Consider the following 17,779-nt stretch of genomic DNA (forward strand, 5'->3'; position numbering starts at 1 on the left):
TTTACATAATACCTTCACATTAAATGTCCTTTTCTATAGATGGCACACAAATAACCAAGAAAAGGGGGGAGAAAATGGAAGGCTTGCTATGAAAAAATAATATTAAAACTTATCATTATACTCATTTATTTGGTAAAATATTACAAAATGTACATGCTTGAGTTTGTAAGAAGAAAGAATAGTACAATAAACCCCCAAGTACCCATGACCCAGCTTCAATAATTATTGATTCAGAGTCAATCTTATTTCTTCCACCTGCCTACCACACCCCACTGGATCATTTCAACACTAATTCCAATTAACATTTTATCTCACTTATAATGTTTCAGTATAACTCAATAAAATATAAGTTTAACATCACACAATTATCACACTTTTAAAAAGCAATTTTGTATAGACGGCCACTGATGGCACAGTTTTTCAGTCTCCCCAAGTTCCCTCATAAAAACAAAGCAAAAACAAAACCAAAATCAATGGTCCACATTTATGACAAAACTAGGTGGAAGGAAATCCCCATCACACAAAACATAAACAAGACCCACAGCAATCAGAATCCATGGAAGTAGAGGGAAACAGCGGAGATTCTGATGATGCTGAGAACAAGAAAATCCCACAACAGCCAAGAGGTTTTCACTGGAAAGTATGGTAGATCAATGGGTATTGCTCCATCTAGTATCAGGTGGTTAGGAGAGGCCCATGGTAAAAGTTAGGGCAGTTGGGCCACTCTGAAGGCTCTTAACTCACAAGCCAGGACTCCCTTCTAGGAAAGGGCCCCACACTAAGGTGAACATTTGAGGGTAGAATACAACCCAAGTAGGACAGAGATATAAGACAACGAAAGAGCAGGTCCAAATAAAAGTGCAAGAGGGGGAGTTCCCGCTGTGCCACAATGGGATTAGCAGCATCTCTGCAGCACCAGGACACGAGTTCGATCCCCAGCCCAGCACAGTGGGTTAAAGGATCAAGAGTAGCTGCAGCTGTGGCATAGGCTACAACTGTGGCTCAGATCCCTGGCCCCGGACCTATTCCATATGTCACAAGGCAGCCAAAAAAGAAAAAGAAAAAGAAAAACGGAAAAATGACAGAGCGAGTCACCACTTTACAAGCCCCAAGAACAAATGGATTAAGCATATAGTAGCAATGGCTGCTAAATCAAAAATGAAGACGACGACGTAATGAGGTGCCTCCTAATGGATGAAAAGCACACTACCAACAGATTTGCCAAAGGGCTGAAACACAATTCTGACCAACCCTCTGGAAACAGCCACCAATTTGCAGGAACAGGGGACAGTGGAATAAGTTGAAATGCCATCATGACGGTGAGACCAACAAAATGTAAAGTGAAAAAATTTACAGGACAAACAGTGTTAAGTTATTCATCAGAAAAGAAAGGGATGGAGGGAAAACCTATAAATTAAGAGACACTCCCTCACCCCCCAAAAAAAAATATAACAAAACTTTTTAAACTGGGAAAAACTAATCTTTATTGTATAGACATGCACTCTTGGACAATGAAATGATTTTAAAAATAACAACAACAGCAAATGATTCAATATAATAAAGTGGTTCTTTTTGAGGACAAAAGTCAGCTGTGATGGGGACAGAGCACAAGAAGGGCTTCTGAGGTACCAAGCTAAGTTAAATTTCTAAACCTTGGAGTTCCCATTGTGGCTCAGCGGTTAATGAACCCGACTAAGAAACATGAGGTTTTGGGTTTGATCCCTGGCCTTGCTCAGTGGGTTGGGGATCTGGCGTTGTGGTATAGGTCGCAGACATGGCTCAGATCCCGCACTGCTGTGGCTCTGGCATAGGCCTGCAGTTCGGATTAGACCCCTAGCCTGGGAACCTCAATATGCCGTGGGAGTGGCCCTAGAAAAGGCAAAAAGACAAAAAAAAAATTCTGAACCTGGGTGAAAATTACAGAAGTGGTCACTTCATAATAATTCATTATACTATATATTTCTTGAGCCATTTTCTATACCTGTTTTATTTCAGAATTTTAAAAAATAGTTTTAAAATTAACATTTCTTATATACCAAACAGTGTACACACAGCTTTAATTCCCTTGTTCCCTATTTTTTTATAAGTTTATTCACTTTAAAATCCAGTTAGACCCACACATTGCATTAAATTGACACATTTTCTAACTTTCTCTTGAAGTTCCTCCTCCCCTCTTTTCCTATTAACTTATTTGTTGACAAAAAATCAGATCAATTCACTACAAAATTTCCCACATTCTAGCTTATTCTGATTGTATCCCTTACCCCTGTGATATGGCTTCACATTTCCTATCTGCCATATTTTCTGTGAACTGCTTTTAGATCTAGAGGCTGTGATCAGACTCAGGGTTTGACAAAAGTACATCTCCTCTTTCCTCAGCTGTGTTATAGAAATGAAGTCTGGTAGTCAGCTGTTTGTGTGGCTATTCATTTTTTATTCCTTAAATGAAAACAAGCGCAATTTTTTTATAATATATTATTTGAAGATTTAATATCATCACCTTTGGTTAGTATTTATAAATAAATTGCAAATCCTAAAAAATTTCAGGTAGAGAAGGCATAGTTCTATAACACAATGCCAGGACAAATGCAATATATTCAATCATGTTATACAACCCCTAAAAAATACTGTCACATGCAAACACTGAACACACCTGCTGGAAAGCTTGGATGGTAGCTGAGTAGGAGCGAAGAGACAGACAAAATTTCAACAAATTCTGCTGTAGTGGTGACAAAAACTGAAATGCAGCTTCCAATATTGCATGATAATAGGCATAATCAGTACCTGTCAAGGAAGAACATTAACAAAATAGTTATACACGACTAGAGGTATCCAAGTAAGATAGTTCATAAAGTATAAAGTCATGTGTTACAAAAGCACCTGGTCACAGAAAGTCACCACTATACTGTCTTGCACTGCTGTCAAGTGCTCAGAGCTCCTTGGAGGACACCATGAAACTGGACTTCCCCTTCTCCTTTCCTTTGTTCACCCTATTCCCTCTCCCTGGACTGCAATTTTCCCACTTACCTGAATGACTAAGGAAGAATTCTCTTTTTTTTTTTTTTTTGTCTTTTTGCCTTTTCTAAGGCCACTCCCGCAGCACATGGAGGTTCCCAGGTTAGGGGTCTAATTGGAGCTGTAGCCACCGGCCTATGCCAGAGCCTCAGCAACTCAGGATCCAAGCCGCATCTGCAACCTACACTACAGCTCATGGCAACGCCGGATCCTCGACCCACTGAGCAAGGCCAGGGATCAAACCCGCAACCTCATGGTTCCTAGTCGGAGTCCTTAACCACTGCGCCACGACGGGAACTCCTAAGGAAGAATTCAATTGTGACATCACCTATTCCAGAGAGGCACCTCCCAATCCCTACCCTATGCCTCATGGGACCAACTTCTTCTCTCCTTTGTTCCCATAATACTTTCTCACTTACCTCTTTCACTTATCACATCATTTACTTATTCACTTAACTACCTCTCCCCTAATAGTCTCGGAGCCCCCACAGGCAGAAATTACAACTTGTCTTTGTCCCCAGTGCCTGGCACATATTTTCTATTCAAACAACCCAATAAGGCCAAGCAGTAAGCACAAGGTATTAAAGGAAATTGAGAAAACTGGAGTTTGGGGAGAGGCATTAAAACAAACAATTGAAGGCAGTTCCCACCGTGGCTCAGTGGAAGCAAATCTAACTAGTATCCATGAGGATATGAGTTCAACCCCTGGCCTTTCTTAGTAGGTAGGGAATCCAGCGTTGCTGTGACATAGCTGGGATCCTGTGTTGCTCTGGCTGTGGCACAGTCCAGTGTCTATAGCTCCAATTCGCCCCCTAGCATGAGAACGTTCATATGCCACGGGTGTGACCCTAAAAAGCAAAAAAATAAAAGAAATTTTAAAATTGGAAATTATCTGAGGGGAAAAAACACACACATACTGGTATGAAAAAATCCCCAGGGTATATTAAATGAAAAGCACAAGATACAAAACAAGTATACTGAATGCTATTTTTTTTCTTACTCTTAGAAAGTATAAGAAGAATGCATACTTAAGTATAAGAAGAATGCATACTTAAGTATTTGCTGTAGGAATTCCCATCGTGGTGGCGCAGCAGTTAACGAATCCGACTAGGAACCATGAGATTACGGGTTTGATCCCTGGCCTTGCTCAGTGGGTTAAGGATCCGGCGTTGCCGCCGTAAGCTGTGGTGGTCACAGATGCGGCTCGGATCCCGCGTTGCTATGGCTGTGGCGTAGGCCAGTGGCTACAGCTCGAATTAGACCCCTAGCCTGGGAATCTCCATATGCCGAGGGAGCGGCCCTAGAAAAGACAAAAAAAGAAAGTATTTGTTGTAAAAAAGGAAAAAAACACTGAAGAACAAATTATTTTAAATGGTTATAAAAAGCAGGAGAGAAAAAGAGGGAACAAGATTTTTCTGTGTACAATATTTATATAGCTTTGACTTTTAAATCACTATTATCTATTACAAAAAATTTTTAAGAAAAATATTTAACATTTAAAAAAGCCAAATATAAGCCTAGTGGTTAAGGATACAGCATTGGTACTGCTGTGGCTCAGGTCACTACCGTGGTATGAGTCTGATCCCTGGTCCAGGAAATTCTACATGCCACAAGTACAGAACTCACCCCACCACCCCAAGAAAAAGCAAAATAAAGGGTTTGATATGGCATTAGTACCTTCTAAGTAGAAAAAGAGATCAGAAAGAAATATCTTAAAATGCTGTCAGAATGTTAATGGTCACCACCTTTGGGTGGTGGGACTGTGAATAATATTTCAAATGATATTTTCAAGAACTCACACTCCCCTAATTTTACCCAGGAACACATCAGCATTTATATTGAAGTAATTTCATTTTAAATGTCAGAGTTCAAGTTTGATTATAAAACCTACTTTGATAAATTTGTTTTATGAAATCATAAACTGATTTTTTTGCTAATTCAAACAATTCTAGTTGACTCTAAATAATGTAACTAGAAGTTCCCATCGTGGCTCAGTGGTTAACAAACCCGACTAGCATCCATGAGGATGCAGGTTCGATCCCTGGCCTCGCTCAGTGGGTTAAGGATCTGGTATTGCAGTGAGCTGTGGTGTAGGTCGCAGATGTGGCTCAGATCCCACGTTGCTATGGCTCTGGCATAGGCTGTGGCTACAGCTCCGCTTTAACTCCTAACCTGGGAACCTCCATATGCTGCTTGTGTGGCCCTAAAAGACAAAAAGACAAAAAAAATTTTTTTTTTTATTTTTTTAAATAAATAAATAATGTAACTAAAGCTTACAGATGCTTGCTCAAAACCTTTTATGTGCTTAAATTCCAAAAAAAAAAAAAAGAGATTCAGATTTGACTTTTTTTTTTTTTGGTCTTTTTGCCATTTCTTGGGCCGATCCCTCGGCATATGGAGGTTCCCAGGCTAGGGGTCTAATAGGAGGTGTAGCCACCGACCTATACCACAGCTCACAGCAACGCCAGATCCTTAACCCACTGAGAAAGGCCAGGGATCGAACCCGCAGCCTCATGGTTCCTAGTCGGATTCGTTAACCACTGCGCCACGACAGGAACTCCTGACTTTTTAAATATGTACTAATTTTTAAAAACCAAAAAGTCAATCAATTCAGTCAAATATTAACATAACTTTTACACATTTTCTCTTCAACAAGGACATATGCCTGTCAGTGTAATATTCAGGGTTTCAACTACTCAGGTATCAGTATCTTTGACTATTAATGTTCATACTCTACATAGCTTATATTGAATTAGATAATGTTTGTGAAGGCACATCAAAAACTGTAAAAACATGATAAGGGTTTAAATTGTCATTAATTTGACACCTTGACATTCAAGTTATGAGTGGCTGGCATACATAATGGAAAACGTTTTGGATGGAAGTAACTTAATGATAACAAACTTAAAAGATAATAAATCACTTGTGCAATTAGTTCATAACAAAATAAAGAGTGAATCAAATCTAATGGTTATTAAGTTAATACTAAATGATTTTAAATGAATTTGGCTTCCACAAAATTTTCACATACCACTTTCAATAAAAGAACACAAAAGAACACAAACAAGGGTAGAAAAAAAAAATCAAAGGTAGTTCTTAAGCCATAGTAAACTTCTTCAAAAATAATTATTAGTTTGTGTTGGCTCTGCTGGTTACCATCACAACTCCAGTCATTAAAGATAAAATTGTTTTCCATTAACTGCCATGACACACATACTCAAAAGAGACCAATTTTTCTAATTTTCCCAGACACCAAAGTCAAAGAAATATTTGCTTCAATTTTACCGTGATGATCTGATGATCCAATATTTTGACTGGCTTCTACAAAATTCCAAAATTTCTCTTGACTGTCTTCCGCTAAAAACTCACTGGAAGAAAAGAGGGAAATATCAGAAATAAAACAACTTAATAAAATCATCTAACATAAGCGATGTTACTAAGGAGAGTAAAAATAGGTTTTTAAGTTTCCAAATGTTCAAGGTTTGGCTTTTCATTTTTAATATATATTATACACAAACATGTACAACATATATTTTTAATAAGCAAGTCTTACTAGTTTATTAGCTACTAATAAATAATTAGCTTAGCAGTTTATTCACTCAATAGATTACTAGGTATTCTTCAAGAAGCCTAGAATACTAAAAATGTAACAACAGGTAAAGTCCCAATATAAAGAAAGGTTATGAAGTCTCCTTTGTGAAAATGCTATCAGTAGTGGAAGCAGAATTAGGAACTGATCATTCTAGTACTCATTCTGCTCTCTCATTTCCTGAAAGACCTTACAAAGAACAAAAACTGTGATTTGCCTAAGGAAAACATGAATACTAGAAAAATTTCTAGGAGACTAAAGGCAGCATGCTGTAAGCTGTTTATATCTATAAATTCAAATTTTCAAGATAACCAAATTTTAGCTGAAAGTTAGCACTGATTCAGTAAAAATCAGGTCTTAGAACTTAATGCCATCTTAATTTTTTCCTTGACTTTACACTACTGACCTCAAATCAAGGCTATTCTAAATTTCCCTTCATTCTAGAGCCTAAAGCCCTAAAAGAAAATGCATGCACTAATTGAATGATTCATGTAAATCAGTTATCTGCTCCTCCAAGTCAAACCAGTGCAGTAGTGGTCTTTCCCTGTCTTAAAGCAAACTACAGATCTGGATCTCAGCTTACCTAGCCAAAGGAAGACTTTCCCATTACTTGTCAACACTGGGCTGAACAACTCTCACTCTATTCCACAGCTAGACACAGAAATATGGGAAAAACAAGAAACATTTCCTGGTAATGCACAGCTTCTCTAAAAATAGGTTTCTGAAAATATCCATTATCATAATGCATTAAATTATTTAGCGCTTCTTGGAAAGACTATGGCATTTTTTAAGACTTTCTAGTAACTGACACAGACATCACACCAACCTTATAATAGTGTATGGTCTAAAAAAACAGGCACTGAGACAGATTATGATATGCAAACAAATGCTAAATGGATGAATTAAAACTGCATTCACAAAGTAAGCTAAGGGGTGAGAGAAAATACTCATCAATTGTAGTGATGAGAACAAGGATTCACTTAAACTAAGACTCTTACAAAGGCCATAAGCACATAAATAAATGTTTTCATAAAATTATAGGAAAACTTTTTTTGGGGGGGCGTGGTTTGAGGGGGAGGCTGCGCCCAACATTAATATACAGAAGTTCCCAGGCCAGGGATCGAACTCTCGCCACAACAGTGACAATGCTGGATCCTTAACCTGCTGAGCTACCAGGGAATTCCCCAAGAAAACTTCTTATACATTCTTTTTCTTTCTTTTTTTTGGGGGGGGGGTAGTTTGTTTGTTTGATTGCTCTTGTTGTTTTTTTGTTTGTTTGTTTGTTTTTGGCCACCCTGCAGCATACGGAGTTCCTGGGAGAGAGATGAGATCTAAACCGCAATTGCAACCTTAACCGCTGAGGCAACACCAGTCCTTAACCCACTTGTGCTGGGCCAGGGATGATCAAACCTTCATCCCAGCACTCCAGAGAGGCCTCTGATCCCATTGCACAACAACAGGCACTCCCATACATTCTTTTTTCATCCCTCTGCATAAATAAGTCTTACGGCGGCTAAGTGTCAAACAGGAAAATTAATTACCAGATCCACTAAACTAATCCATGGAAGATAGGAACATTACAAGATATTATTAAAAGAAATGCTGGAGTTCCCCTGGTGGTTCAGCAGGTTAAGGATCTGGTGTTGTCACGGTAGCAGCTCAGGTTGATCTCCGGCCCTGGGAATTTCCAAATGCAGTGGGTAGAGCCAAAAAATAATAACAATAATAATAAAAGAAATGCTGCCATTTGTCTAAATTATGCTTAAGTTTGTTTGCTTTTTGTTTGAAATTGCAGTTTTTTGTTTGTTTTATAATTTTTGTTCTAAATCTTTTTTTTTTTTCACCTTCTAATACCTAGTCTACTGAGTAAAAAGTTTTAGCTTTACAGATGAAATTATACAATGTCTGGGATTTGCTTTAAAATATTTCAAGGGGAGAACATACCATGGTGGTGGTGATGATGGTTATTGGACGTGAGGTGACAACTGCTACAACTGGGTGACAGGTAGAGAGCACATTATATATATACCATTCTCTCCACTTATAAACATTTTGGAAAGTCATAATAAGGAGTTCTTCATCTATGGCAAAAGAAAAAAAAATTTGAAATAACCTGAATATGTCCACCAGATAGTGTAAATCTGGTTGTAAACTTCTCTCTTAGTTTTCCAAAGTTTTGTGGAAAATGAGAATTGATCTTCCCTCTACACAGAATGAGAAGGGGGGAGGAAAACGCACATTGAAGGAGGGTCTACTTGGTGACAGGCACCATGCTGGGGACATTGACCCATGCCCTCACTGCCATTCTGAGCTATAATCATTTTTAGAATAAAGAAACTGCAGGAGTTCACGTTGTGGGACAGTGTAACCATGAGGTTTTGGGTTCAATCCCTGGCCTCACTCAGTGGGTTGGTGATTTGGCATTGTCGTGAGCTGTGGTGTAGGTCACAGACTCGGCTCAGATCCTGCAACGCTGTGGCTGTGGTATAGGCCAGCAGCTATAGCTCTGATTTGACCCCTAGCCTGGGAACCTCCATATGCTGCAGGTGCAGCCCTAAAACAAACAAACAAACAAACAAAAAACTGCAATTCAGAAAGATTTTTAACTTGCTTAAGGGCAGAGAATTAGTAAATGGCCCAAATTTATACTTGGGCCATTATACTAATAAATGATTATTTGTTTCATTTTTAATAATAGCACTATTTATACAATATTTCTGTTGGTAACAATAGCTGCTCAAACGTATTCAGAGCTCTACTTCAATTAAATATATATCACTGCATGTACAACCAGAAAGCTACAAGCCCTTCATTAGCATCAGGTCCAATCTAAAAATACACACAGGAATATTTTTAGTCCCTAAGGGCCAGAAGCAAGGAAGGCAAAAGGTCTGTGTTAGCCACAAGCCTCAATGTATGGAAAAGGACTCTGTCCCTTCTCCTCCCCAACCACAGACAGTGCTGCAGTCCAGCAGCAACATCTGTCATGGGCCTGAGAGGGAAGGCTGGTGGCCTCAGCTAGCTCTGGAGGTGAATACGGAGTGGTTAAAAATAAGCACAGCATGTTTTTGAGTTGCCTACATGTCCCATTACCTGGACAAACTGTCTACAAATAGTCACAGAAGAGGACTAAAAATAGTGAACCAAAAATGGCAAATGGCCAGAATATCATTAAAAGGGGGCAATGTTTGTTATGGTTAAGTGGGGTAAAGGAAACAGTCTACAATGCTCATTTCACAGAGATCAAAGAAACTGAAGAAAAAATTGATTAAGGCTGACAATTCTAGCATACTTTCCCAAAAGTCTATTAAGTATACATCACAAGAATCTTCTAAGACAATATACAAAAACCAGGAAATTTGTTCTCGTAAGTGAGAGTAATGGGATGTGATTCAGTTAAGAACATTGAGCAGAGTATCATAAAACATCTGTTACATGTAGTTTCAGAGTTATTTAGAAAGGAAGAGTAAATCTCGATGACTTAAGACTGACACCAGATAAATCATCCGAAATAAGATTAGCAGAAAGGAAGATAAGAAATGTTCAGTTTTAAGAGTCCTGGCTCAGGCAGTCCAAGACCTCATCTGACCTTTGGTCACTTCACTTACAACCACCGGAGATCTAGTAATGGGCTGATAAATACTGATACATATTTTATAAATATTGATAAATATTGAGGGGTTCACCCCACTTAGTAAATTAGGTATTGTGACATCACTATGAAATACATGCAATTGGGCTTTTTGGGGGGGGATGGAGGTTTGTTGGCTTTTTTGGAGTTTTGCACGGTTTTGTTTCGGGTTTTGGTTTTTGGTTTTGCCATTTATGGCTGAGAAAAGAAAGGCACCGAGAAGTGATGGGAAAAGGTCTGCTCAGCAGAAAGTCCAGGAAGCTCCTCAGCAAGTCAAGACCAGCCCCTACACATCCCACGTTCCCACTGGCCTCTCATCGATATCAAATGAGACTTCTCCTTAGGAGACACAATTAGCAGTATCCAATCAATGTAACAAACTCTTTGTTCATGTTTTTCTAGGGAGTGAGGGGAAGATGTTAAGAAATAAAAGTTCTAAGTTGAAGATCACAAAGGTGGATAGCAAAAGTTAACTGAAATAACACAAGAGTTCAAATTTCCAGGACTATCCCATTCTGAGATTTACCAAATGCTTAGCAGTCACTTATCTAAATGTATACTTTACAAAGATTCTCTACAGGTTGTAGCTATGTTATCTGAGATACAATAAAAATAAGTTTCCCTCTATAAACAAAAAACTGACTAAAAGAAGAGTATCTGGTTATCTTTATATTACAAATACTAACTAAAAAGTACACTTGGATTATAAATTCTCCCAAGAAATCACTGACTATATTTCATTTTCTCAATTTTAAGATAGAGCATTGTTTTATGAAACACCAAGAGCGAAAAATGGTACCCAATTTTAATTGTAAGATAACATGTAATTCGGTTCATCCTGATTTTGAAGATGCTAGAATCAGATAAAATGTGATCACTTCTCAGCTTCCCCCCGCACTCTCTGATCTTGGGATCTCCTCCCAAGATTTTAGAGGCACATTCCCCTCCCCCTCTTGCCAAGCTCTCTTCTCTTCCTTTCATTAAAACACCTCTTAACACCTTCTTCCAATAAATAGAAAAATGTCCTTTAAGTACAACTCTCTCTTCCCTTATTACCACATTTATACTCTTCCTGGAAGATAACATAATAATTTAACCAATTCAATATATTTGTCTAAAGAAGTCCCTAAGGGCCTATCATCGCTATAGCCCTAGCCTGCTGACACGGATTCCGTGTTCTAACAGCCTGGGAACAGCACACAGCATGGTGCATGCTCAAAGAGGCTCTCACTACAGGCAGAGCATGAGAATCTCACTCCCTAAAAAGCTCCTGAATATCCACTAACAGAGACTACGTTTTCACTCAAACATGTGAAAGGAAAAAAAAAAAAAAAAAAACTCTTCTTACCTGGCTTCTAACAACAAGGGAGTGGAAAACCACTTTGTTGTAAGAGAGGTTGTAATGGCTTTTGAATCTGCTTTTACTGAGGATAACAGCCATAGTCCAATGAGTATGATCAGAAGGCCCATTTTATGGCAAACCCCTAAAAAAGAAAAAAAAGAAAAGGTTTTGCTACAAGGCAATGTTTAAACCTAAATCTAAATACTTAGAGACGCAAAAAAACATGACCATCACAGAAAGAAGTCCTTCTAAAACAACAGCACCTACTACAAATGTTTGCTGATGACTGACACACAACTGAAGGTGTGGAGTTCATTACACTCTTTCCTACAAAGGCTCCACTTCATCTCTTAGGCTACACAGAGATAGAAAAGTCAGCTGGTGGCCCAGTACCACTGCAAACAATCATACTCTATGAAGCAGGAGAGTAAATAAAGCTGAGACAGATGAAAACACAAATGTGTTACAGGTTGAACTGTATTCCCCAAAAAGATCTGGTGAAATCCTACCCCCAGCCACCTGGCATGTGAACTTGTAATGGAAATAGGGTTTTTTCCGATGTAATCAAGTTAAAATGAGGTCCTCAGGGTAGGTCCTGATCCAATGACTGGTGTTTAAAAAAAAAAAGAGGGAGGAGTTCCCGTCGTGGCGCAGTGGTTAACGAATCCGACTAGGAACCATGAGGTTGCAGGTTCGGTCCCTGCCCTTGCTCAGTGGGTTAACGATCCGGCGTTGCCGTGAGCTGTGGTGTAGATTGCAGACGCGGCTTGGATCCCGCGTTGCTGTGGCTCTGGCGTAGGCCTGTGGCTACAGCTCCGATTAGACCCCTATCCTGGGAACCTCCATATGCTGCGGGAGCGGCCCAAGAAATGGCAAAAAGACAAAAAAAAAAAAAAAAAGAGGGAAATTCAGGCAAAAGACAAGCAAGCAGAGGGAGACAACATGAAGAGACACAAGGAGAGTGCCAAGTAAAGACAATGCAAGCCACCAATGCCTGGGGCTACCAGAAGCTGGAAAAGACAAAAAAAGATCCTTCTCTATAGATTTCAGAAGGAACATGGTCCTGTTCACTGAGAACGTCTAACCGCCAAAACTTTGTAAGACAAAATCATCTAAGCCACCCAGTTTGTGGTATTTTGTTATGGCAGCCTTAGGAGGTTAACAGGATGGGTCTCAAGTGTGAACTCAAATACAGGTTCTGGAATGAGGAAATCTAAGAACTCAATCAATCCCCACCTACAGAATAAGAAAACTGGGGTCACTAGTCAATCAGCCAGGCCACAGAATGCAGGCCTCCTAAATTTCCTGTAGCAGCCTCACCAAGCACGCTGAGATCCTCAGTGTCCACATCATTTCAGAAAAGGTCTCCAGCTGCAGAATTATTTGATCTGATTTTTCATCCCAGAAGTCTAACAGGCTTCCCTTCGGCTATAAAAAGGCCCACCCGAGTTCTACCCACTTGAATGAGAATCCAAAGGGAACATGAATACCTGGGAAACACTAAAGCAAACATGTGATTCTGAATGTTAATGTCTGGTAGAGCTCACCCCAACTCCTCCATACTAGTTATGAAATACATTGGGAGACACTCCATATTGGGGCAACCACTTAATACCTTCTTTTTACAAACAGCATTATTGTTTGTGCCAACATCTTCCTCCACATGACCCACAAAATCTCTAAAGAACAATGGTCAAAAGAGAAATTATGCCAAAGAGAAAAGTTGCTTTGGAGTTTTAAGTTCAGATTCTTTAGAAACAAAAAAAGTTAATAAGCCTCCCATTTATAAGCACTAAAAAAAAAAAAAAAAAAAAACACTGATTAAAACTAGGACTAACCAAATCAGACCTCTGACCATGAAACTTGCAAGCAATGATTCCTGGCTTAGGGGAGGGGGGAGGTGTGCGCAGTCATTGGGGGGAGGGGGTTACAGATGATGTAGGCCCCTTTCACCATGTAGCAAAATTAACCAACATTTCCTGCAGAGGAGCAAGCAAAGACCCAAACTTTTAGATATAATTTCAGATAACTCAGAAACTCTCATACACCCTCCCCTGTAGGTCCAGGAACTGGAACCTCAGAAACCAGTCTGTCCTGATAAGAAAAAAAAAAAAAAAAAAAAACCATTATAGTCAGGGACCTGTGATCAATTCCTGAGTTTGCTACTTACTAGCAGTTTAACCAAAAGCATGTTACCTAGCAACTCCTCTGCCCCTACTCTCCCACTCCCTAAAAAATGAGTACCAGTATCTGCCAGGGGCACTATGAGGATGAGAACGCAACATGAAAAGTCACTCTGTCAAGTGCCAAGCACTACACTAGAATTAACTGTTCCAGTAAAATAATGTCATCTCAAGGAAGAGAAACTAAAAACTATCTTCTAAATTATAAAATAATAACTGATTGTTATCACAAGGCCTTAAAAATAGGCTTTGGAAATATATCCTCTGTGGCTAGGGGGAAAAAAAAAAATCCTATCCCCAAACTAAGTTTCTAAACTAGAGACTGCACACATGAACTGTGTTCAAGCAGTATTATGCTACAGCTATGTTTACAATTTTTTCCTGATGGGACCTAGATCTGTAATCCCCCACCAGTGCTGACTGATCCCAGATGAAAAATGGGATGCTACTACAGGGTACACTGCATGCAGAGCATGGGGAGGGGACTGAGAGTGTCAGAAGGCCCCGTGGAAATGCCCACATTTACAGAGCAATTACACTCCTAGCCGCACCACTGCCAGTGCTCTGCAAACACCAGCTCCCCGCCCTTCCAAATGATGGCCCAGGAGACTGCAGCTCCTGAGGGTGCAGCCTTGTTCACTCTGTTCACCACATCGAACAGCACAGTGCCTGGCAAACATGAGATGGTCCATAAATAGGCTGCATAATGGTGACACAGGAGCATCTCCACTTTAAAAATAACAACATGGAAGCTCAGAGAGGCTAAGTTACTTGACCAAATAATATACAGCCATGCTTGGAACCCACATTTGCCTGTTTTCAAAAGTTCTCCAATGGCATGCTACCTGCCCTGGTTCTCCGGCTTTAAGAAGGAGTGAGAATTCATCCTGTGGAGACCCAGACATAGCAAAGGGCTTTATTATGAGACCCAAGGCAAGTCCAAGGATTTTCTACAGGCAGAGTCCTTCAGACTCAGGTGGGTGAGAGAGCTAGAGTTTCAATCTTAACACTAAGAGTGTGGGTCTGAAGTTGGGACTAAACCAAATCTAGCAACCAGTGACAGATCCACACTTGGGCTGGCTTTGGGAACCAAATGTGAGCTCTTCCAGAGCAGGGAGTTCTGTCTGCCACAGTCACATGCCTAGCAAAATGCCTGGAACACAGGAGGCACTGAAAATAAAATCAACACAGACTGTTCATTAAGGGATGAGTGAAAGCCACTGGAAGGTGGCACCACAAGCAAAGATGCTACCGAAAACCTAGGACTTAAAAAGAGTGAAAATGAAAACAATAAGCACCATGACTCACCCAGAGATCCCCTCGCTCTGTCTTAAAGAGACAGAGAAAGTTCTTCGGACACAGCATAGCACCATTAGAGATGGGAAAGGGAAGAAAGCTATACATTAAAGAAGAATTTTCCCATCCAGACCCCACATCCTTGACACCACAGATAACACCAGAAGAAAAGGCTGTCCAGAGGAGCAGAAGTTAAGAACCTCACCGAGGGGCCTTTTGTTTGAGGATACCTTCCTTTTAAAAGACCCCTTATCACCCTGACCCTAGTGGCCCTGACTAAAGGTTGCTTATAAAAAGGAATAGTCTAGGAAATGACAGCTGTCAGAATCTGCAATGTGGCACTGCATAATCATAGGCATAATGCTTATGCCATGATGGACAAATTAAAAAGTCTTCAATAAGTTCTGGGCCCAAATGTATCATCTGCAAGATTGAGTGTGTGGCCCAGTTTCTTTAGTTTAAATTAAAGATACTATCTCGTGTTCATTTATCTACAGTAAGATATCAGAAATACTTATCAAAGTTATATTATGGCAAATGTTTTTCACTTTTGGAAAACAGAAGAGGCATAAGATTCTAATCAGTACCAATCTTTTTTTCTCCATTTTTAAGTTGAAGAAAATAGCTACCAAATGCTTTAAAATAAAATTTTAAAAAAACCACTTGCACCCTCCAAGTAAAAAAACAGCCATCTGAGTTTCAACATATATGACAAGAGAGAGGGAAAATATTAGGAAGTACTCACTCTTGAGAAATAAACTTACTTCTGAAATAATTAAACTTAATATACATTTATACCTTTTAGCAAAACTCATTTGCCCTGAACCACAAACACCTAATTTCCAATTAAAAATAGATACTGTATATCTGATATGAAAACGACCACCAGTAACTGGAGAAAAAGTCTAATAGAATTTTCTCCAGTTTATTTCCCTCAAGTTAAACATGCATTGTGAAGGCGCCATGGTACTGTACAAAGCAATGTTTATTTCCTTTAATAAAAATGAGTTTCAGCTAAGTTCATCAAAAGCAAGTCAAATGGAAAGGCTATAATTATCCCAAATTTTGTAGTGTTGTCATATAGCTATTTAAAATGTCTTCAAACATCACACTACAATTGGATAGCCAAGCGCATGATGAATGTTTCTAAAATAGTGTAGCACAGGAAGGCATAAGACCCCACGACCTCCAATGAACAAAATATGCTAGTTCTCAAATCTGGCAAGAAATGCAAAACAGTTTAGAGTTTCTGGCCAAGGAACATGAACAGTTCACACCCATAACTTATTGGGGATGTACGCAGATCTTACTCCTCTGGCAGGTCCCACACTAAAAGTGAAACCGGATCATCCAATTTCCAGCCAACGGATCCTCGCATTAAATGAAAACGGCAACCTATATTCAGCACCTGAATTCATTTTAGGGAAAAGAGAAATCTATAAAAAGTTCCGTTCGTTCTCCTATCGGGGTCCTGCAAACTGCTGGTTCTCAACCTACTTAGGGTCAGGCTTAATCTAAATGCATGTCAGGGCACTTCCCCCACCTGCGTCTGCACTTGAGCACATGGGCCTCCAAGCTCTTCTATGAAGGCTCAAACGGGTAGAGAGAGCCTGCGGCTACCCTCGCACAAACGATACCTTGCCCAGAAGACACTGAGGGATAACTCGGGTCACTCGCATTGAGGGGGGAAGGTTGGGACACGGGAGGGGAAACTGAGTCAGGGAAGAAACGGAAGCGCAAGGTGACCGGGACACGGAGTCGCCTCGTGCCCCAGACCCTCTCCTGACCGCGAGACCGTCCCACGCCACCCAAGGGGTACCTGTCACCGGCCGCGCAGCGGCGGCACACGCGCCGCCCGCAGCCCCTTTCCAGCCCATGCCGGGGCCGCGCTCCGTCTGCGACGGCACCTGGGACAACGCCGGAGCAGGGTGGAGCGGGGTGGGGCGGGGCAGCTGCGGAGGGGGCAGCAGCTGCACCAGTGAGCGGCCGACACGCGCCTTTCCCGCGGCTCGGCTCACAAGCCGGCCTCGCAAAGCTAAAGACCAGCAGCCGACCGCCCTTTACTTCCGCTTCCTACTGGCTGGAGTCGGAGGACTTCCGGCTACTGAGTCACAGCGGGGACCGCCCAGAGCGTCGCGCGGCCGCCATCTTACATCCGAGAAGGCCACGCCTCTTTTCTAGCTTCCAGCTGTTTAGTATAGCACGGAGGCTCGGGGCTGCAAGTCCTGGGGTGTTGTTTAGGCAGGCAGCTAAGACCCAAAAGCTTCACCACTTGGTGCGACCGGAAAGGGGTTTCGTACTTTTTGCAGATTGGGACTCGGAGGAGCTTCAAAGTCTACTTCCTTAAACCCTTTATTAAAAGCTGTTGCACAGTAAAGGACAAAGTGACTTAATGTTTCTGAGCATCTTCGACTTTATTTTAAACCTTAGATTTCGATAGCTTTCGTTCCAGGGAGCAAGGGAAAGGAAGATTTTTTAAATTTTATGAAACGATTTAACTTATTTTATACGGTCAGTGGCAACTTAATCTGCAATGATTACTTTGTCCTTTGCATTCTTTTTTTTTTTTGAAAATATAAATCTGTGTAAAATCGTTTTAGCATATGTGACATTGGGCAGATTATTTTAGCCACCAGATATGAATACATCTTTGGAGGGTATTTTTTAACTAATAAAGTGAACTAGAAACCAAAAATACATTAAAAAGTAATTTAAGAAAGTGT

The 17,779-nt window shown here is 40.3% G+C and overlaps 1 protein-coding gene across 2 annotated transcripts in view; it reads right to left on the bottom strand.

The window, feature by feature from the left end:
* The window catches only part of UGGT1 (UDP-glucose glycoprotein glucosyltransferase 1), a 124,938-nt gene extending 107,819 nt beyond the window's left edge, over positions 1 to 17,119 (bottom strand). For both annotated transcript variants that reach the window (XM_047772591.1, XM_047772592.1), the window contains exons 1-4: positions 16,876 to 17,119; positions 11,584 to 11,719; positions 6,301 to 6,383; positions 2,654 to 2,784 (exon numbers count right to left, since the gene is read on the bottom strand). In XM_047772591.1, the coding sequence (XP_047628547.1) occupies positions 2,654 to 2,784; positions 6,301 to 6,383; positions 11,584 to 11,719; positions 16,876 to 16,933 (408 nt within the window). In that variant the 5' untranslated portion in view covers positions 16,934 to 17,119. The remainder of the gene's footprint in view (positions 1 to 2,653; positions 2,785 to 6,300; positions 6,384 to 11,583; positions 11,720 to 16,875) is intronic.
* Positions 17,120 to 17,779: the final 660 nt, after the last annotated feature.

This window comes from Phacochoerus africanus, chromosome 3 (assembly GCF_016906955.1).
Source record: "Phacochoerus africanus isolate WHEZ1 chromosome 3, ROS_Pafr_v1, whole genome shotgun sequence".
NCBI lineage: Eukaryota > Metazoa > Chordata > Mammalia > Artiodactyla > Suidae > Phacochoerus > Phacochoerus africanus.